The following is a 23148-nucleotide window of genomic DNA, read 5'->3' on the forward strand; positions in this document are numbered from 1 at the left end:
ACCTTAGCTTCCTGAGTAGCTGGGATTGCAGGTGTGCCCCACCATGCCCAGCTATTTTTTCTTTTTTTTTGTATTTTCAGTAGAGATGGGGTTTTACTATGTTGGCCAGGCTGGTTTCAAACTCCTGACCTGAGGTGATCCACCTGCCTCAGCCTCCCAAAATACTGGGATTACAAGTGTGAGCTACTGTGCCCAGGCCCCAGTAAATCTTAATGTCTCCTGCTAAGAAAATTAGGTGGGGAAGGTGTCTCTCTCTTGCCCTCTTTCCTGTTGGGACATATTCACTGGGCGTGGCCTGTCATACACTTTCAAATGAAGAGTCTATGTATACACTCACAAGTCAACATAAATTGGGGGAATACCAAGGCCATATACCAAATTTCCATGGAGAACATCATCTAAAGCTAAACCCCCAAAAGCTACTTTTAAAATACAACACATACTATCACAAAACTGGTTATTGCTAGACCTTAGTCCTGAACTCTGAAGGCATCATAAACGAAAACTAATAATTAACATGTGAGAGAACACTTCCTAACTCATTCTATGAAGTCAACATTAACAACCAAAAACAGATAAAGACCTTACATAAAAGGAAAGCTATAGACTAGTATCTCTCATAAACATAGACGTAAAAATCCTCAACAAAATATTAACTGGTCAAATCCAACAATATATAAAAATAACTATAATCCATAACCTAGTGGGATTTATTCCAAGTTTGCAGGCCTGGTTCAACATTTGAAAACCATATCACATCAATAGTCTAATGAAAAAAACAGTAACCATACATCAATCAATAGATGCATAAGAAATATCTGACAAATTCTAACAATTATTCATAAGAAAAACTCTCAGCAGACTAGGAATAGAGTTGGGCCTTCTCAACTTGGTAAAATCACACTGCCATGTGCGTACCTATACAACAATCTTGCATGTTCTTCACATGTACCCCAAAACCTAAAATGCAATTAAAAAAAAAAAAGTTGAAGCGGCCACATTTATGTGGCTCCTCCAAAAAAAAAAAAAAAATTTACAAAACTGTCACAGCTAACATCATACTTAATGGTGAGAATTAGATGCTTTCCCCCTCATAATTAAGAACAAGGTAAGGATGTCCCCTCTTACTACTCTTACTCAATATTGTGCTGGAACTCTTAGCTAACATAAGAAGACAAAAAAAAAGTATGTATCTTTAAAAGGAATAAATAAAACTGTCTTTGTTTGCAGATGACATGATTGTCTATGTAGAAGATTTTAAGGAATCTGTAAAAACTAATAGAGCTAAGAGCGAGTCCTGAAAGGCCAAAGGATGCAAGGCTAATATACTACAGTCAATTTCCCATATATCAGCAAGAATTGAAATATAAAATTAAAAAGACATAAGAGGGAGTTGAACAATGAGAACTCATGGACACAGGGTGGGGAACATCACACACCGGGGCCTGTGGCGGGAGGTGAGGGGAGGGAGAGCATTAGGAGAAGTACCTAATGTAGATGATGGGTTGATGGGTGCAGCAAACTACCATGGCATACGTATACCTTTGTAACAAACCTGCACATTATGCACATGTACCCCAGAACTTAAAGTATGATAAAAAATAAAAATAAAAATATTGAAAAGATTAAAAAAATAAAAAGATACTGTAATTTTTATTTACATTTAAGTTCTTACACCAAAAAAATAGTAGTATAAATGTAACAAAGTATGTTTAAGATCTGTATGTGAAAAACTATGAAACTCAACAGGAATCAATAAAGATCTTCACAAATAGAGAGATATTTGTGTTCATGAATATGAAAACTTGGTATTTTAAAGGAGTCAATTCTTCCCAACATTATCTACAGGCATAACACAATCCTAATACAATCCAAGTAAGTTATTTTGTGGATATCAACAAATTGATTCTAAAGTCTATAATAAAAGGCAATAGACCCAGGACACCAACACAATATTGAAGAAAAAGAAGAAAGTTGGAGGGCTAACACTATCCAACATCAAGACTTATTATCAAGATACAGTAATCAAGACAGCGTGTTACTGGCAAGAAAACGGACCAACTGATCAATGGAACAAAATACTGAAAGCAGAAATAGATCCACACACATATATTCAATTGATCTTTGGCAAGGAAAAAGGCAAGTTAATGGAGAAATAATGGTCTTTTTAACAAATGGTCTTGGAATAATTGGACTTCTATATGCAAACAAAAAATGAATGAATGTAGACACAGAACTACTTTTTACAAAATTTAAATCAAAAGGGATCATAGACCTAAATTGTAAAATGAAAAACTATACAACTTCAAGAAGACAAGATAGGAGAAAATCTAAGTGACCCTGGATTATGTGATGATTGCTTACAGACATCAAAAGCATAATCCATGCAAAAAGTTAACTCAATTTCATTAAAATTAAAATGTTTATTTCTCAAAAGACCATGTTAAGACAATGCAAACACAAGCCGCAGACTGGTAGAAAATATTTGCAAATTATATTTCTGACAGAGCTCGTATTCAAAATATACTAAGAACTCTAAAAACTCATTGATAAGAAAATGATTCAGTTAATAAATGAACAAAAGATCTAAACAGACACCTCATCAAAGGGATAGAAACATATAAAAAGACGCTGAACACTGCTTAAAATTAGAACAAATTAAATAAATGAGATGCCACTTCACAACTATTTGAATGAATAAAATAAAATAAATTGACAATATCAAATTCTGATGAGAATGTGGAACAACGGAAACTTACATTCATTCCTGGAGGGAATACAAAATCTTATAGACACTTTGGAAGTTATTATGGCAGTTTCTTACAAGGCTAAAATATAATCCTCTCATAAATTCCAGCATTCACATTCCTAGGTATTTCCCCAGTTGGGTTGAAATATAAACATAGAAATATTTATAAATATATACATATGTAGGTTAGTATACATACATATATTTTCACTGCTCTGTCAACTTAGAACCCTAAAAGAAATGATATCTCTGAAGTAAGGAGTATACCTAGCATTTAGATATTGCATTCTAATATCATTCTCCAATAAAAGGAGCCAGAGCTTCTTGGAGGTATGGATGATTCTAGCACTGGAGCAAGAAATGTACAAAATGAGCCCTCAGTATCTTACAGTGTCAGAAAGAAAAGAAGTGCTAAACTAATAATAATCATCATTATCACAACCACAATAATAGTGGTATGTAAAATGACACCCAAAATATAAAATAAATATTTGTGAGTCCATACTGATGTAAAAAAAATGATTAAATGAAATAATAAATGGTAGAGAAGAGATAAATCTCCCATGTAGAAAATTCCAAATAACTTACGTAGCTACTCCAGCACTAGTAACATAACTACCTGTTCCTTAAGTGTGGCTTGCACAGAGCTCCTCCCCTCTAAAGGGTATGATGTAGAAAAGGGACAGAGAGCAAGTTTACTGTGGAGAAACTTGCAAAACACTACTTCAGCCAATGATCAAGGTCAATGCCAACATTCTTAATTACGAAGAAAGTATGTAACTGTTATGAGGTGACAAAGATGATATTTTACTTCTGTGGTCTTCCTCACAAAACTCCAAAACTCATTTGACTGAGACAAACAGACAAATTCCAATAGAGAGACATCTTGTAATATATCTGAAGAGTACTCCTCAAAACTCTGAAGGTCATCAAAAACAAGACATTCTGAGAAGCTGTCATGGTCAAAAGGAGCCTAAGAAGACATGACAAGTAAGTATAATGTGTTACCCTTGATGGTATCTTAAAACAGAAAAAACACACTTGGTAAAAACTAATGAAGTTTAAATAAACTCTGGACTTTAGTTAATAATAACGTATCAATGTTGGTTCATTATTTTAACAAATATACCATGCTAATGTAAGGTGTTAATAAGAGAGGAGACTGTGTATACGGATGGAATATGTGGGAACTCTGTACTATCTGCTTCATTTTTCCGTAAATCTAAAACTGTTTTGTTTTTTTTTAAATAAAGTGAATGTATGAATTACAATAGTAAATCATGGCCATACTGTAGACTATTTGGCAATCATTTTTTAAAATTTATTTAAGGATTTTTTGAGACAGAGTCTTGCTCTGTTGCCCAGGCTGGAGTACAGTGGCCCAATCCTGGCTCACTGCAACCTCCTCCTCCCAGGTTCAAGAAATTATCCTGCCTTGACTTCCCGAGTAGCTTAGACCACAGACACATACTACCACACCTGCGTAATTTTTGTGTTTTTAGTAGAGATGGGTTTTCACCATGTTGGCCAGGCTGGTATCGAACTACTGACCTCAGGTGATCCACCCACTTCGGCCTCCCAAAGTGCTGGGATAACAGGCTTGAGCCACTGTGCCGGCCTTGGCAGTCATTTCTTTTCAAAGTATATTACTTGGCAGAAGACACACTCATACTATAATTCTAAGTGAAAAAAGAAGCACAATATTTTAAAAGTACAGATACTCCTAGATTTATAATAGCGTTATATCCTTAAACCTATTGTAAGTTGAAAATATCATTAAGTCAAAAATGCATTTAATTCAGCTAACCTTCTGAACATCATAACTTAGCCTTGCCTCCCTTAAATGTGCTCATAACACAAGTTGTTAGCCCACCATGGGGCAAAATCATCTGGCAACACAATATACTGTAGAGTATAGCTGTTTACCCTCTTGATCACATGGCTGATTGGGAGCTCTGGTTCCCTGCCACTACCCAGCAATGAGAGTGTCCTACTGCATACAGGAAAAGACTGAAATTCAGAATTTGGAGTATGATTTTACTGAACGTGTATTGCTTTTGCACCATCTTAAAGTTGAAAATCCTAGTGTATCCATTGTAAGTTGGGAACCATTTGCATAAAGCTAATCATAAAAAATTAGCAGAATATATAAAAATAAAGATTAAAAAACACATCCTAAGGTTAAGAATCCTATTAACCTCATATTAACATTATAAGGAAGAAAATAAAAATCACCTGCAGCTAGGACTTCATGCAAAAAATTACAGTGCAATCAAGTCTATGAAAAGATCAAAAATATCAAAAAAATTCAGATAAGGTATCCCATTTTCCCATCTCTAACTTTCTAACTCTTTCAAACAAGAAGAAACTACTTTTTAAAGTTTAGCATATTTCACAAGTATTCTAAACTCAGTTTCTGAAGCAGTATAAAAAGAAATTAATTTAGCATTATTGCTATTTCACCCAGGAATAGCTATGACTTCAGGTGACTTTTATTTCCTTCCTTATAATGTTTTATGTTTTTAAAATAATTATTATAAAACTGTATTATTTTTAATATTAGAAAAAAAATCCATTTTTTAAAAATAAGGTTGTCTGGATTCCCCTCAACTCTCCAGTTTTATCTCCATGAGAATGGGAGAACATGTAACAAAATATCCAAAGTCTTTGGGTGACAAGAATATCTCTAAAATTCTTTCCAATTCTCAGTTCACGAGATTGCATAAATTTTAACCAAAATCCAGGTCTCAGCTATGCATTTGGTAGGGACCCAGAAATATTTAATTGTCACACGACTGTCAAATACATAGGTTAACATATATTTTGCGTCAGATATCCTCATAATTTACCAGTGCCCGAGCAGACTAGAAATGAGCCCAACTTATTGTTACACAGTACACATTCAGTGTATTTTTGCTATATAGTATGTGTGCACAACATTGTTTGCTTGTTTGAAATTCCCATCTGATTGAAACAGGAGATATGTTCTTGCGTGCAATATAGCACCCATGCTTAGGATGGACAGAGGGTTAAATAGCAGTTAGTAAGCATGTGTAACCTAAAGGATGATTGTCAATTATGCCTAAGTTTGTACAATTTGCATCAGTTATTTTATTGGTTTATTTGCTTTAATTTTAAGATTAGTCCATGTGCATATCACCTGAAGGTTCCTATCAGTAACTATTAAAGAGATTTACAGAATGAAATCTTAAAAGAAAGACTTTCTGGAAGTTGAAAAAATAGGAAGTTAAACATACCTAAAAGTTAAAGAATCACTAATTTGTAAATATATAATAATCCTAACGATAATAATTTGGGACTATCCAAGAAACGGACCTAACTATCAAGATAGGATAAGATGTATTAACGTACAAAGGTTACAAAATGTAGTGAAATTCTACATTGATCCTCAAGGAAAAAAAAAATAAAGAGAAACAAACTAGACTGCAGATACTTGGCAAGTAGGTGACTATTCCTGGCTCTGCTGCCACACTCAATTCCTGAATCTTTTTCACTCAACTACTTTACTCATATGTGAAAATAACATCACAACATAAATAAATGATCTAAAAAATTGAGTTAGACAGGCTTAAGTGTTTCTGAAAAATTATATTATCTATCTTCATAGCAATAGGTTTCCATTTTGTCCAACCTAACTTTAAAAATGTAAATGAAAAAACGCATCAAGAAGTTAAAATCAAAGTATGAAAATCAGGACACAGCACCAACTTTGTTTTCTTTTCCAGCTTTTACCTTCCGGCTCGTTTTTGATGAGCTCTTCCATTTTCCTCTGCTTCAAGGTGTCAACAACATCAGCTAAACTGCCTTTGCGCCGTTCAGGAGTTCCCAGGGCTGTACTAGACAAGGACTCGCCACTCTGTCGCCCACCTTCTTCTGCCTTCTGAGGTGAGGTAGATGAGTTGTGTGGGGCAAATGAAGACATAACTTTATTGCCATCAACTTCCTGAAAGAGAAACGAAAAGGACAAATGATTGCTTAAAATTCAGTAACTTAAAAAAAATTGGTTATATGGCTTATTCAGCTGAAAGATTAAAAAGTGAAATTTCACTCTGCAGGAGCCAAAGAAACCAAGAAATTTCAAAAAAGAATTAACTTTGCATGCTAGTTCTAGAGTAAGTCAAAGATCTATTCAAAGGAGAAACCAAACTATGGAGATTCTCTCTTTTAAACTGAGTGTAAATGAAAATAAAGTCTTATACAAAGCCTACATTATGAGATTTATTTTCTTGCTTTTGTTTGACAGTCTTAGATTTTCCTATAGATAGTAAAAGTAGTGATCATTTGTGTTAAACTTCTTCATGACTTTGTAATATTTAAACAAATAACATTACACAAAATTTATTTTCATTTTCAGTAGCTGCCTCTTCTTGATAATACTCTAATTAAAGTTTTAGTTTTCCACCTGCCTCTCATATTTTTAAGAAAGCATCCATCACACGGGTTATCTGGCATCAGACAAGAATATTTCAAATTTATTTTTGCCTAAGCTGAAGAAATTTTCAATTTTATTTGTTACATGAAGCACAGTTTCTGTCAATACTCTCTGCTATTTTGTATTTTAATCCTCATTTACCCAATAAAATGAAGTTTGTTGTGGTTTTTCTTCCTCATAATCATGTGGGTATGTGAATGAATATAATTTATCATATGATTCTAAAATATAAATATCTTTTTATATTATTTTGTTATCATTTTCTCACAATTTCTAGCACAACTCTGGTAATTTGTATATTTGGGGAATATTTTGTATAAAAGATACTAAGTTAATTTTTTAGAAATTATTAAGAGTGATAATGAAATGATAAAGAAAAATTAATTTTCCTGCTTAAAGATTTTCCTTGTATAGTGTCTCACTTTCATAATCCTTTACTTCTCAGAAAACAGATATCTTAAACATAAAGCTGTATCTTAATATCTTTGAGTCTCACCCTAAAAATATTTAATTCTACAACGTTAAAAGTTTGCATTAAAATATATTTGAGTGCGTGCCTATTTAATATTCAGAATATTAGATTATACCTGTTTGCAAATTTCTTCTCTACCAATTTAAGACACATTAATGCAATCTGTTGACTTCCAAAAAATAACAAATCACACTGATTGATACTCAACGTTTTTAAGGTTAATGCTATTATTTTTGACTAGCTTAAAAATATGCTAACATACTTGGTTTAAAAATCATCAGTGTAATTTTAAAAAACAGATTAAAAATAGAGATGTCAACACAAACATAATCTGTTAATATGATTTTTTTTGTTAACAGGTATTAGTGACTACAGGGACAACAGGCTATGTTACAAACATCAGTTTGTTACATGTGGCTGAAGCATGTGGGGAAAGCAAAAAAAAAAAAAAAAAATACATGCACAACAGAATCTTCCAAATTGTAATTCTAAATCTCAAACGGCTTTTATTTCTTAAAAAATTACAGATTATGCCTCTGACTAGCACTATGCCTTGAGTGAATATTTTACAGACTGTGTAGCTTATACCACACTTGGATTTAGAAATCAATGTATAAAATGTAACAATTATAAGCTCCTGCAGTTGAAGTGAAGGTATACTTCTGGAATTATTAAAACCCACATATATACACAAACACATAAACACACACATACACACATACCCCTAAAAACAGCAATCACGAATTCATTCAGTAAATTAATAGGAATGTTTTTGTGAATGGCCCATAACACACTTTAGCTTAGTTTCATGTGCAAACCAGAATATTGTGAAATACCTGTATTCATTTTCCATACAACATCTTTCTTCTCATTTCTTTCCAGGACCAAAAGTAGAAACATTCCAATGTTAGCTGCACTTTGAACATTTCTCTATCTGTACGCTACTTTCACATTGTATGATGACAAACTTTAGAAACAGTAATTGGGCAGCTGACCTTTAATTGCCATAATTGAAAGTTACAATATAATCAAGTCTACTGAAATATCAAAAAATCAAAAAATATCCAAATAAGGTATCCCATTTTGTTCGTCACTAACTTTCTTTGCTTTTCTTTCTTTCTTTTTTTTTTTCCGACAGAGTCTTGCTCTGTCAACCAGGCAGGAGTGCAATGGTGCCATCTCAGCTCACTGCAACCTCCGTCTCCTGGGTTCAAGAGATTCTCTTGCCTCAGCCTCCTGAGTAGCTGGGATTACAGGCACATGCCACCATGCCCAGCTAACTTTTGTATTTTTAGTAGAAATGGGGTTTTCACCATGTTGGTGAGCCTGGCCTCAAACTCCTGACCTTGTGATCTGCCCTTCTCGGCCTCCCAAAATGCTGAGATTACAGGAGAGAGCCAACACGCCCAGCCGAGTCTCTAACTTTCTATATCTTTCATAGAGAAAGAAAATATGTTTTAAAGTTTAGTATATTTCACAAGAATTCTAAACTCAGGTGCTGCAGCAGTATAAAAATAAATTAATTAAACATTATTTCTATTTCACACAGGAATATTTATCTTATCACTATTTCACCTGCCTGATTACATTTCAGCCTCTGGCACTGTTAATCTCCTTAACAGTTTTATGTAGTTAACAGCTGTTTCAGTGTGGAACTCCATTGTTCATTTGCATGGTGAATAGCTTGTTAAGGAGTGCTGGCACAGTCTTCAGTCAAGGAAATCCTATCTTTTTCAGAATTCCTTCCCTGGGATTGCATTTGTTATACATGAAGTAATAATTCCATGTTTCACTTCATTTTGCTGGCAGGTGAAATCAAGAGAACCAGCTAACATAGGCATAAGTGGTCCAACCAGAAATACGCATTTAATCAAGTTTTGTGAATTCTAAGGACATACCAGTACTTTGCAAACAAGTTTCCAGAACTGTGATATATGACCTCTAAAGTCTAATCATAAAAAAAGGTTTCTAAACCTTCAGAATAAAGTTAATCATCTTCCTTTGATATTTTTGAACAAGCTTTGCTTAATCTTACCCCTTTTTTTATCTTTGCAACCAATAGAAAAAGAGTCTGCCTAACATATCTATCTTCATTAAAATATCTTTTTAACAGGAAGCTGAGGCAGGAGAATTGCCTGAACCCAGGAGGCGGAGGTTGCGGTGAGCCGAGATCGCGCCATTGCACTCCAGCCTGGGTAACAAGAGCGAAACTCCGTCTCAAAAAAAAAAAAAAAAAATATCTTTTTAAAACTGAATTCTTAATTCATTTTAAAGACAGAATATTGCAATGAATGCACTGAAAGAAATATTATTTCAACCTTAATATTTAAATTCTACTTTACATGATGTGCTAATTAAGAAGAATCTTAACACATTTAAAAAAGAAGAGATATATGAAATTAACCAGATACATGTGTTTCTTTCATTATTCAAATGACATTTCATCCTTGACTTCTGGCCTCAAGAAACATATTATCATGCTTACTTCTTGGCCTTACAAACTGAAATTAAGTTCATACAGAGTAGTTAGAAACATTACATTTAATATTCAGTCTATTAGTAATTGATAAGAATGATAGCAAATATTTATTAAATACTTTGTGTTAGGCACTGCTTAAAGTACTTTACATGTATTAACTTAATTCTTATGGCAAGCCTAACTGTAATTTCCATTTCATAGCTAGATAAACTGAGGCACAGAGACTGAAGCACAGTATATGCTCAAGGTCACATGACTACCAAAAGGGAGAGTGAAAAATCAGCCCCAACCTATTGGGCTCCAGAGCCCTCATTCTTAACTATAGTGATCTTATAACTCTTTCATCTATTTCTGTATCTATCAATGTTATGAGTGAACAAGACATTTGTCTTCTTAATAAGTATGAAAATGAGACGTTTCCACTGTAATATGTTCAACTCCCAAATAAAGCAAATGAGATATAGGCATTCAAATTAATTGAATCAACCACATTCTTTACTCTGTCCATCCAAATACCTACTTGCTTGTGTCATATTTTTTAAAATAAGTTTAAATATTAAAGAATTATTTAAACCAAATATATAGATTTATATTTCTACATGACTAATCAGAGTAATGGTACTCGGTAGTTTATGTTTTTGTAACTATCTTTATAAAATTTGTGAGCATCTCTATATCCTTTCTAGTAAAATTAAGTTTTGAACTTAGAAAAAAACTAGTACAGAAGATCTGGACTATCATCAATTAGATTCTCATTAATGCATGTTCAGTAATTTCGGTATTGCACAGAGGCAGAATAAAATGAAATACAGATACACAGAGAAGGTACTTTGGTGCTCAACAAGTTTTGACATAGTAATGTTCTTCTTCCAGCAATGGGTTGTGATTTATAAAATATCACCAGGATGGCCAGTCCTGGTGACTCACACCTATAATCTCAGCTCTTTGGGAGGCTGAGGCCAGCAGATATGAGGTCAAGAGATCGAGACCATCCTGGCCAATAAGGTGAAACCCTGTCTCTACTAAAAATACAAAAATTAGCTGGGCATGGTGGTGTGCACCTGTAGTTCCAGCTACTAGAGAGGCTGAGTCAGGAGAATCCCTTGAACCTGGGAGGCAGAGGCTGTAGTGAGTCAAGATTCAAGATGGCGCCACTGCACTCCAGCCTGGGCAACAGAGTGAAACTCTGTCTCAAAACACAAAAACAAAAAAATCACCAGGACAAGGTAAAACAAAACTTCAAAAAAAACTATAATATTTGGTTATTCCTTAAATTCCACCAAAAGAGGATAAAAATATACCTTATAACAAATGTTGAAATAAAATTTCACTACTTGTAATCTATTCTGTCTAATTAGGAGGTACCAAATTGAATTTAGTTATAGAAAAATATGCAATTATTGTCTAAAGAGCTCTTTCAATTATGTTTCAAGTTATCTTGATTAAAATAATTTTTCATAAAATGCCTGCATGAAACCCTAAACCACACTTACTCCTTTGGGACTTCTGGTCCCTTGACGATAGTTATAAATGCTACTTTAAACACACATGCACATGCATAAACACAGAGACACACACACACACTCATGCAATTCCACACACAATTTCACATAGTTTTACCGAGTTCATTTTCTATGTTCATAGTTCCAGTTATGAACCTCCTCCAGGAAATTCACTATGAACTCTTATGGACTATGGAGTCCAGGTTAAGGAAGCTCTGACCTAAATGTATACCTTCCCAGAAAAATAATATAAACTCATCAATATATACAATTAGGTGATTTTAAACAACCAGTTACTTGCAAAAAAAAAAAAAAAAAAAAAACAACCAAAAAACCAAAACCTCTAACTAAAGCTTTTCTTGACAGATTTCATCAAGATAAAAGTTTAAGGTATATGTGTTAATATCTTAAAATTTTACTGCTCCAAAGATAAGCATTTAGAAAGAGATAACATATTTTAGTTATTCTTTAAGGAGTAACAAATAAATACATTTATCATTGTTTTCTTATTCTGCAATCACCTTGTAGTAATATGCACAGAAATCTGAAGTGCAAGACAGAAATAATTGCTAGCTTTAATAAATGAATGTTGCAATGTTGACAGCAAGCTGTATCAGTTCAATTTTCCAATATTAATATCCTAAAAATGAGATGTATATATGAAAGCGATACACTAGGGCAAAACCACGTTTAATAAACTCAAGAGAGAACACTAAGAGTTTTTCTTTGGTTAAGATTATCAAATTAAGTACTCTGGGAACAAGGTGTGATCAGTTCCCAAAACATACAGAATAAAAGCACTTGCAGATAGGCTTCTGAAGAGTGACTGTTATACTAATGATATGGATCAAGTCATCCAATTTAAAGTCTTTCCTTTTGTCTAAAAAAGAGCTAATTGTACTTAGGTCCAGTATTTTAAAAATGAAAAATAACAGAGGTACTTTTATTTGGGCTATTTCAATAGTTCCCCTACAGAGAAAAAGAGCTTATCACAAGTGGTCATCCTTCTATATTTCAAAAAGCCACTGATCATACCTTTGTAAAAGTTAGAGATCAGCACCTATAACATCAGGAATCCTTAGTGCCTAAACAGCTACAAGGTATACTAGTTATGATTATAGATTTTAGATGGGTAGACCTTGAATCTGTCTTGGGATGGGGTCAGGAAGCTACATATATGCATTTTTAAAGTTCTCTATAGAAGTGTGACAACCAGAGGCTAGGCTTGTATGTACTGGCCTAATCTAGACTGCTTACAAGCAAGATAAGAGCCATGCCAGTTTTTAAAAAATGCTTATAGTATATACATTCAATATTTTTATATTATTGAAATTCTCTGAAAATTAGTATTCTGAATTCTTAAAAACATTTATTCATGACAATATTAAAAATGGGTAGGAATTCTAAAATACTTAAATAGGCATCTGCATCCGTTTCTCTCTCTGATCTACAGAAAGCTCTAATTTCTGGAACTGATGAATTCTAATTTTTTCTAACTTTTGAAGAACATTGAAGAAATCTTAAAAATTAATGTGTGTCTTTAATGCAGACATAGCACACTCTTGGGCAGACTGATTATTCTAGACACTAACAGTCTTCATCAAGTTCAGGTAAAAAGATTACCATTTTATAAAAATGGCCCCATCATATTTCAAATATATAATCCAGCCCATATTTCAAACATTTCTTAAGTATTTTGGGACAGTGCAAACAGAAGTGAGAACTCTTTAATGTTTTTTTTCAAAGCCTAAAAATATAGACTCTTTTAAAGATTGCTATTCAACAAGATGGAAATTTAGCAGAAGTCTAACTTGGTTCACATTTCTTTGCCAAGCATTGAGATGAAATGTTAGTTTAGGCTTAGATTTAATTACTAATTAGGAAACTAAATAAATATTTAAAAGTGTGTTCTTTAAAAAATACATTCAAATGGTACTAAACAACCATAAAGGATGATAGCATAGTGACAGGTGATTTTTATAAACATGATTCATAAACAATGGTGCTCAAAATAGTATCATTGGCATCACCGGGGAACACTTTAGACATTTTTCTCAGACCTCACCCCAGACTTCCTGAATCAGATGCTCAGGAGGTGGAGCCCAACAAAATCTGATTTAACAAGCCTTCCATGTGAGACTAAAGTTTGAGAACTACTGTCATAGACAAACTGTTAAGAGTTAAAGAGAGAAAAAGAGGCAGAGGAGGAAAGCGGGGAATGAATACAAACTGCAGTGGGGAAGAAAGACATCATTAAAGTAATGGAACAAGAATTTGAGAAGAGTGAGAAAAAGTAATATATTCCAAGGGGGAAAGGAAGGGTAGTGGGGATGGAGGAAAGTCAGCTAACATGCGAAAAAAAAAATACAGAAAACACATAATGTAGAAGAATGACTTTGAATTTTTTAATAGTCATTTTGGCATTTGTTGAAAAGACCTTATGTTTTCTGATGTCCTACTAACTATATAGATTAGTGAATCTAAGATTTATGTCAAAATTGAATTGTGAAAATAGATTGCTTTTAGACATGTATGAACATTTAGCATAAATTTATTGTTTTATCTCATTTACAATATGAAAATATTATATTTTGTTTTAGAATCACTACCATATTTACCATCTAATTTAATTCTGGTGAATGAAACTGAAAGTTAAGGGCAAATTTTCTGATTATCAATAAGAGATGGTATAAATAGGAGAAACAGTTTTAAAAATATCTTTATTTTCATGTAGAAGCTGCATGGGCTAAAGTGTCTACAGTGTTTTTTTTTTCCAAATGCTCCTTCAGAGTATTTGAAAATATTCTTCAGAATCACATTTGCTAATAATGTCAGAACTGCAGCATTCAAGAATAAAATGTATGTTTCCATGTGCTCTCAAAACCTCTTAATAAGCAAAAGTGGCATTTAGAAAATTGCTAATACATTAACTAATAGAACCTGTAAAAACAAAGAACATTTTGTGCTGTGACAGCCTCATTATCTTCCTGCTGATGCTTTGTGCACTATGTCTTATGTTTAAACATCCAGCAAATACACTTTAAGACATTTGATGATCTCTTCCCTGAGTGAGCAAAGACCACCATAAGATGTGTCTAAACAAAAGTTAGACTACACATCAAAACATTTCCTTTTAATATTTACAATCAAGTTAACATTTATTGTAACTAGCCACTGATTAGATCTAATTTTTCTGTCATTCTCCTAAATCTCTAGAACCTTCTTATTGTCACTTTTAGTAAACTCGACTACATATCTATTCACCCTATGCATCTGAAGGAAGAAATAAGGCATAGGAATTTCTCAAATTTTCATCTGTACTCTGTACCAAAATTTGTCACAGAGTTGCTTAAATACAGGAAACTGGGGAAATTACTTATTTTTATTCCACATAGCAATAAAAGCAGTTTTTTACACAGAGCATACAATAAGTAAAGAAGCTAAATGTTTGCTAGCACTGCTTATAACTGGAAACAGATTATGTATTCAATAATAAGTAAAATAGAAGGTGGTGCCCCATACAGTAAAATATACTGGCAGCAAAGTGGTATAAAGTAGTTATTAAGAAACTGGAGGCAGAATTCAGGATGTTTGAGTCAAGCACAGGCTCTATCACTTATAATCTGTATTATACAGTTATGTATAATTGTATAATCTAGGACAAGTTATCTAAACTCTCTAAAATGCTTCCTCATCTAGAAAATGGGGTAAGTGATAATTAATTCATATATATATATATAATTGATTGGCAAAATTCAACAGTAATGAAAATAAGCATTATAAAAAGGAAATATTTCATTTACTCTATTTTCTCTTTCATTTATTTAATAAAATGTTTTGAATGTTAACTTGCAAGGCAGCATAAAGATGAGTTAAGCACAGAGAATCTGAAGCCAAATAGCTGTGGTTCAAATCGTGGTTCCATCAGTCACTAGTTGTGTGACCTTGGACAAGTAACACACATAAAGTCAATCACTGTATGCCTCAACTTTCTCATCTACAAAACGGGGATAATATTAGCATGTAATACCTCACTGGGTTTTTAGAGGATTATAAGTTAAAATAGAATGAGTTATATGAGTTAGGTATTATGTAAGTTAATAATGTGTGTTATGAGTTATAAAATTTATAAAATGGTAATGAATATGACAAAAGCTATAAGAGGGCTTGTGAAAATAAGTGTCCTCCAGGCATATTAGCCTATAAAGATGAATAAAACATAGAATATACCAAAATGAGTAACAAAAAAAATAGATTCTTTACCAGAAAATGAGAAGAAATTAGGAGGAGAAAAGCAGAATATGCATATACAAGCAGTTTTCAAGAGTTATTTCTGCTAAAATTAAACTGTATCCAGGGAAACTTTTTAAAATAATTTAAAATTTATTTAATGTAGGCAATTTTAAAAGATAACCTAATACAAACTTTTGTTAAGGGAATAAAAGGTATTCCACAAAATGCCACACAGCATTAGTATGATTTTTACTTCAGCTGCATACTCAATTTTCAAATTTCACAGTTTCATAGTTCTCTACAAAGTGATAATTCAGGGAAATGATCAAAGAAAAGATGTTCAATTACTACTCATTATGAAATAAAACTTTTAAAAGTAAAAGTCTGAATAAATGAAGAGTAATGAATTGTTTGTCATATATACATGACACCAATTATTTATTATGTCACATTTCTACTTTTTTTTTTGTAAGATGTGCACATCGAGCTTTTTCGTTCTTTGTGAGGACATCAGCACCACTAAATTGGCAAATAAATCCTTAGGTTCCTTTACATGATAAATATGAAACTACAATAGTACTATGAGGATGGATACTATCAAGTAAAAATTCTCCATTTTTGCTAGCTTCTCTCTGCTATGCTCCAGCAACACCCTGAAGCACATTCTTCAGGGAGTTTCTCTGATAATTATAAAAGAAAAAGTCCATAAAACATATGCCTTCTATTTCAGACTAATTTCATAGCGTAAAATCTGTCTGCTTTGTTATGCCACCACACCAGCCTTCCTTTTTAAAAAATGCTAAAGGTCTATTTTTTTCTATACTAATTAAGACTCAATAGGGAATTACGTTTAAGGCAAAAGAAGCTTTTTTTTTTTTTTTGTGAAGGAAACCTTTAACATGAACTGACTTTAGGTAGTGAGTTGAGAAATAATAAGCACAAGTTTCAGTTCTCATTCTAAAAGTAATGATAAGATATTAAACAGTTCACAAACTCTTACAAAATTTCCCAACTAGCCAAATTATTTATTCACAATATAAAGCAGAGTTTCCTGAACACACTTTAGCGAGTCCATAAGGACCACCCCACAGCGCACACTATCACTGAGATACTGGCACTCTTAATGTAAAATATTAGGTTCTCTGCAAAGATCGTCTTCATGTAGTTTATATGAGCAATACTACACATAGATTTTGTCAGTCTTGTAGTTTTAAAGAATATAAAAAGTACTTTTATATTATTAGGCATTTTTTTGATGAGATACACAAAATCTGTTTATTCACTAATGTTTCAGTAAAAATATAGCTACCAATTTTGGAGTTCTTAAAGACACTGTTACAAATGTTCTATAGACTTTTAAAAAATAATTCTCAAAGAAATTCCCTGAAGAATGTTACTGCCATTTAACATATGATGAAATTAAAGTTCTAAAAGTAATTTACCCCCCAGAAATAGTAGGAAATGGTAAATTGGAGAAGTAAACCTAAGATCAAATTCTAAATTTTTGTTGTGGTCATCATTAAGCTACACTGCCTTCCTTAACTGACTCAGGTGCTGCAAGAAATGTCAAAGGTATCAGAAAATAAAGCTGGTTTTCTCTCTCCTCAAAGAGTTTAAAATCAAATATGAGAGGCACTGAAATGCACCTGAAACAATTAGTAATCATAACCACTATAATATATACTAATTTGTAGAGTAGCAAATTATACATGTAAAAGAAGTTTAGAGAATAGAGAATGCTGAAAATAAAAAAAAAATGTAAAACTTCTTAACTAATCACACTCTTTTGGGATTGTTCATTTAATTTTCTTTCTATATCATGAAGGCAGGTAACATGTCTGATTATTCATATACACTATGTCCTGTTATTAATGTTCCATAAATACATACTGAGTTAATTATTAATGTGTTACATCTTTATGTATAGAGAGTCTTTAAGCCTAGAAGAAATAAGTAAAGAGGAAAAGATACAGAGCATTCCCAGAGGCACCACCCAGAAAATCTTACAGTGTATAAACACACACTACAGAGAAGGAAGTGGCTTAACCAAAAGAAATGAAGAATAAGAACTAGAAGACTAACATACGAGAGTCATTTCACGAAGGGTCATGAGAGTCAAGTAGGGTAGTTTACATTTGACCTAGCAGGCAATGGAGAACTATTGTTGATCTATAGCAAGTGATTCTATTAAAGTAGCTTGTTAGGAAGATTAGTCTAGCAGTGGTATGTAGAATTAATTGGGTAGAGGAGAAAGTAAAGATCTCCACTGAATAGGAAACTGTTACCATGACACATATGTGACAATAAAAGGCCTTCCACTAGATTGTAGCAGTGGGAGTTGAAAAGAACCATCAAATCTATCTGTCATCCGTGATTATCAACTGTTTTGGAAAATAGGTTACACTCAGCAAGAAGCTTTTTTCCAACTGCATATATTCAAATTATTTTTGTTCACATTCCAGAATGCCCTTCCCTCTTCATCCACAGCCTAGTGATAGTTACTTCTATATGGACAATGATGGGAATGTGTAAGTCATATGGAAAAAGGCTAATAGCCACTTTTCGATTGTTAGGTACTCTATGCACAATGTGTGATAATCGATGACAATATACTTAGGAAGTTTTTGTTTTGTTTTGTTTTGAGGCAGTTTCACTCTTGTTGCCCAGGGTGGAGTGCAATGGCATGATCTCGGCTGACTGTAAACTCCGCCTCCCAGGTTCAAGCGATTCTTCTGCCTTAGCCTCTCAAGTAGCAAGGATTACAGGTGCCTGCCACTATGTCCCGCTAATTTTTTGTATATTTAGTAGAGACAGAGTTTCGCCATATTGGCCATGCCGGTCTCAAACTCCTGACCTCAGGTGATCCACCCGCCTCAGCCTCCCTAAGGGATTACAGGTGTGAGAGCCACTGTTCCTGGCTGGGAGTTTTTTTTAATTTGTAATTTCACATGTCTGTGTGTGTATGTGTGTGTGTGTGTGTGTGTGTGCAAGGCAGGTACACATATATGTACTTTGTTGCTTTTTGTTTCTTACAATGTATGTTACTCTCCTATGAGAAGGGCTAAAAAATAATAATTAAAAAATCACTAATTAAACTTAAGGAGCCTCTGCACAGCAAAAGAAACTATCAACATTGTAAACAGAGAACCTACAGAATGGGAGAAAATATCTGCAAACTACCATCTGACAAAGGTCTAATATCCAGCATCTATAAGGAACTTAAATTGACAAGAGAAAAACAGCCCTATTAAAAAGTAGGAAAGGAACATGAATAGACCCTTCTCAAAAGAAGACGTACATGCAGCCAACAAGCATATGAAAGAAAAGCTCAATATCATTGATCATTGGAGAAATGCAAATCAAAACCCAATGAGAGATCATCTCACACCAGTCAGAATGAAAAAAGTCAAAAAGTAACAGGTGCTGCTGAGGTTGCAGAGAAGAGGGAACCCTTATAACACTGCTGGTGGAAGTATGAATTCGTTCAACCATTGTGGTAAGCAGTATGGTGATTCCTCAAAAAGCTAAAACCACAACTACCATTTGACTCAGAAATCCTATTACTGGGTATATACTCAGAGGAATATAAAGCATCCTATCATAAAGAAACATGCATGTGAATGTTCATTGCAGCACTGTTCACAATAGCAAAGACATGGAATCAACCTAAATGCCCATCAATGACAGACTGGATAAAGAAAATGTGGTACATATATACAATGAAATATTAAGCAGCCATAAAAAACAGGGAGATCATGTCTTTTGAAGGAATATGAATGGAGCTGGAGGCTATCATTCTTAGCAAACTCAAGCAGAAACAGAGAAACGAATTCTGCAGGTTCTCACTTATTAGTGGAAGCTAAATGATAAGAACTTATGAACACAAAGAAAGAAACAACAGACACTGAGGTCTTCTTGAGGGGAAATAGTAGGAGGAGGGCGAGGAGCAGAAAAGATAACTATTGGGAACTGAGCTTAATACCTACGTAATGTAATAATATGTACAACAAATCTCCATGACATGTGTTTATCTATGTAACAATCACATGTAGCCCTAAACCTAAAATAAAAAAAATTTTTTTAAATGCTAACAATGTCTTCCCAATCCTAGAGACACTTTGAAGGAAGTAATGATAGGAGTAAGTAACTTGAAAATAAGAAAAAAAAAAAAAAGTCAAAGATAAACATGGATTTTGCTTGTGAAGTTGAAACAATAGTTATGGTATTGACAAAAACAAAATGGTTAGCAAACAGAAATGTTTTAAATAGAATTGGTACATCTAGTACATTTTAATAAGTCCACTCAACTAAATTAGTTTATAATTTGAACATTAGTCCTGGTTTCTGATCCCAGGACTTTAAGAGATGCCATATAATCTCCTTCAGGAAATTCAGATGATGAGCTTATTGTTTGAGATTTTTAAATTTATATATTGAACATCTAAAAGTAGATATGCCTACAAAAGGCAGGTGAAGAAATAAAGGCTGTAAAATAATGACCTATGGAGCACTTATTTCTAGTGAATGATTAAATCACTTTAGATCATAAGCTCTTAAGAGAGTATCCACAGGGAGAAGAGAAAATGGCCAAGCCCTCTTCACCTATGTCTAAAAATGGCAGTTATAAGAGAGTAACATCTTCTCCTTCAATGACTTGGGTTTACCCTATACATTTTGAGAGTTTATCATTATTTATAATTAGATTTTAAAAAACATAGGAGATTTCGTAAAAAAAAAACAAAACCTGAAAACATAGAAATAATAATGAGCATCTATAGAATATGCCAAACAGAGAGAGAAATAGAAAAATAAGAAGGCTCTAGAACAACGTAAAAGTCAAAGATTTTAGTTACTTCAGGAAGCCTGAGGCATGACAAAAAGATACCACTGTAAAACTAAGGGATAAAATTAGAAACAGAAGCAACTTTCCCTTACTTACAATGAAGGGGCTCTCAGAACGCTGAGTTCTTGGTGCTGTGCGTTCAGCCTCTAAAATTCGTGCCATATAAATGTTAGAATAAAGGGAAAAAATGAAATTTGTCAATGTAAGAAAATGTTTTTCAGAATCCTACTGCTGTTAGTGCTTTATCGAGTTGTGACTACAGTTGACAGTATTTCCCCCCCATTAATATATTACTTTGTCATGGAAACTTGGGGAAGATATACATATAAAACTAAAATTGCATTTAAGTTATACTAAATCCTATGGAGTATAAAGAGGAGATACGTAATTTTGAATTTTGGACAGATGTTTCGTCTTCTACAAGTCCACTTCAATTCCTGTTTTCAGAATATCTTTGGCTATTTCTGCTATCCCAAGTGCTCTGGCTTGGTGCTCAATAAGCCTAAAATAATGCCGACTCAAAATAAAAGTATGTACTTTTTATATTCCCAGCATAAAGAGAATATAAGCGTTATTTATGTTATAAAGCTATGTTGTTTGACTAATGGAGCTCAATTTAAATAGTCATTTTCTTTAAGTCTCAAACTTATTAAGACTAAGTCTCAGGATGGGAACCAACCAGGTACTGTCATGCTTACCAGCTTTGAGGTGATTCACACGTAGAGGCTCCTTAAAAAAGTCCTTTGCTATCTATTCATTATACTTAGCAACATCAAACAGGGAAAAATAATTAAAAAGCTCCTATTGAGCATCTAGAGACCTTGAACATAGACAGGGGGTAAATACAAAGACAGAATATTTGGTTACAAGAGTCACACTTTATCTTTTTAATTAATTTTTTATACATTTTTGGGTTTTCCATTATTTCTCTTCTATTCCCTTGGTTCCAAAAGTAGTATACACTTACATGTACATATTTCATTAAGAGGAAATAAAAGGGTTGTCTTTAGTTAAGATGTTTCCATTCACAGAGACTACACATTTAAAAAATAAATTGCCTGAATAAATTCAATTATCTAGAGAAGCAAAGGGAATCACATGCAAATGACACAATATGAAGAGGCCATTCCGACAGCTTCACGTTTATTTTTATTGTTTCAGTCAGTGGAAGAGAAAAGCTGTCACAAATGTAACATCTCTTCCTTTTTAAAGGCCCAATGTCTCTGGTACTGAAAATTACATGAGCAATAATATTGAGAGAAGAAATTTGTCTACTATTGAAAATAGGAGCAGGTTCAGATTCTCTCCAGCTAACGCCAGCACACAAATGGACTACCATACTCCTTGGTTGTATTTTGCCTACAAAAAGCAAAGACTACTTAATTTGCAAGTAGTCCAGTATCAATCTGGCCAATGAAGACTGGCATTAAATAACAGTATATCTTAAAAGCAACTAATAAATCCACTGCTGTTAAATTTGCCTATAACATGACTGTTCTGTCTCTGACAGTAGCATTGTAAATATTAGGCACCATATATGACTTTATCAGAAGGGACTCTAGTCTTATACATTCCAATGAACAATGATTAAATTTATATTTTGCCTTATTCTTTCAATATGACAAAAATCAATGAAGATGATTTAGGCTTTGTAATAGGTTCTCACTGAAAATCTCTGGCTTTTTACACTGAATTTACGTGCTACCTGAGTTCTCTTGAAGCGTGAATGTACCAAGTAAATGTGGCATATGTTTGTATTTTCTTGCCAATTCCAAATTCATTCATTCAAATCACTCACTGTAGGCCAAATTCTTATCCAATTCCACAGAGCCACCAATTTTCCTAGAAGTGAATAACAGCTTTGTGCAAGGAAACAGGGAAGTCAATAGCAGGTCTGTTGGAGGAACTATGCAACTAGTAGACAGGATAAGAATTTGACCACAGGGTTTCTTGAGGGTGGTAGAATAGATTTTGAAATGACCTAAATGATGAAGCTTTCAACACTTTCACTTGGGTGTCAATCCCCAACTCTGACAATTTGAATACTGTGAATTTTTCATTTTCTACTCAGTATATGTCTTTCTTTGTATTTTTTCCATGGCAATATTGTATACTACTTTGACTGTAACATGGGTTAGGTAATTATTTCCTTCTATACATTTGTATTACAGTGCTCTTTATCATGGTTAACCTCAGACTGCACTCAGAACCTAAGAACATATTCTGACAAAAAAATAAAAGCATTATTTACTAAACTTATTAATGTGACGATCACTATATGAGATTTTAGTAGACTATGTCCTTGATTCTTTCTAACAGATCTATGAGGAAGGAAATATGATCAATGCTTTTACATGCAGAAAAAATGAGTTTAAGCCATGGTTTCAAGTTAAATCACAAATAATTTGAATCCACAT

The 23148-nt window shown here is 33.3% G+C and overlaps 1 protein-coding gene across 10 annotated transcripts in view; it reads right to left on the reverse strand.

Annotated features, from left to right (window-relative positions):
* Positions 1 to 23148, reverse strand: part of SOX5 (SRY-box transcription factor 5) — a 1022042-nt gene that overhangs the window by 307340 nt on the left and 691554 nt on the right. For all 10 annotated transcript variants that reach the window (XM_064377351.1, XM_012457140.3, XM_064377349.1 and 7 more), the window contains one exon: positions 6503 to 6713. In XM_064377351.1, the coding sequence (XP_064233421.1) occupies positions 6503 to 6713 (211 nt within the window). The remainder of the gene's footprint in view (positions 1 to 6502; positions 6714 to 23148) is intronic.

The sequence above is a fragment of the Aotus nancymaae genome, unplaced genomic scaffold, assembly GCF_030222135.1.
Source record: "Aotus nancymaae isolate 86718 unplaced genomic scaffold, 86718_ANA_hifiasm-v0.15.2.pri h1tg000016l, whole genome shotgun sequence".
NCBI lineage: Eukaryota > Metazoa > Chordata > Mammalia > Primates > Aotidae > Aotus > Aotus nancymaae.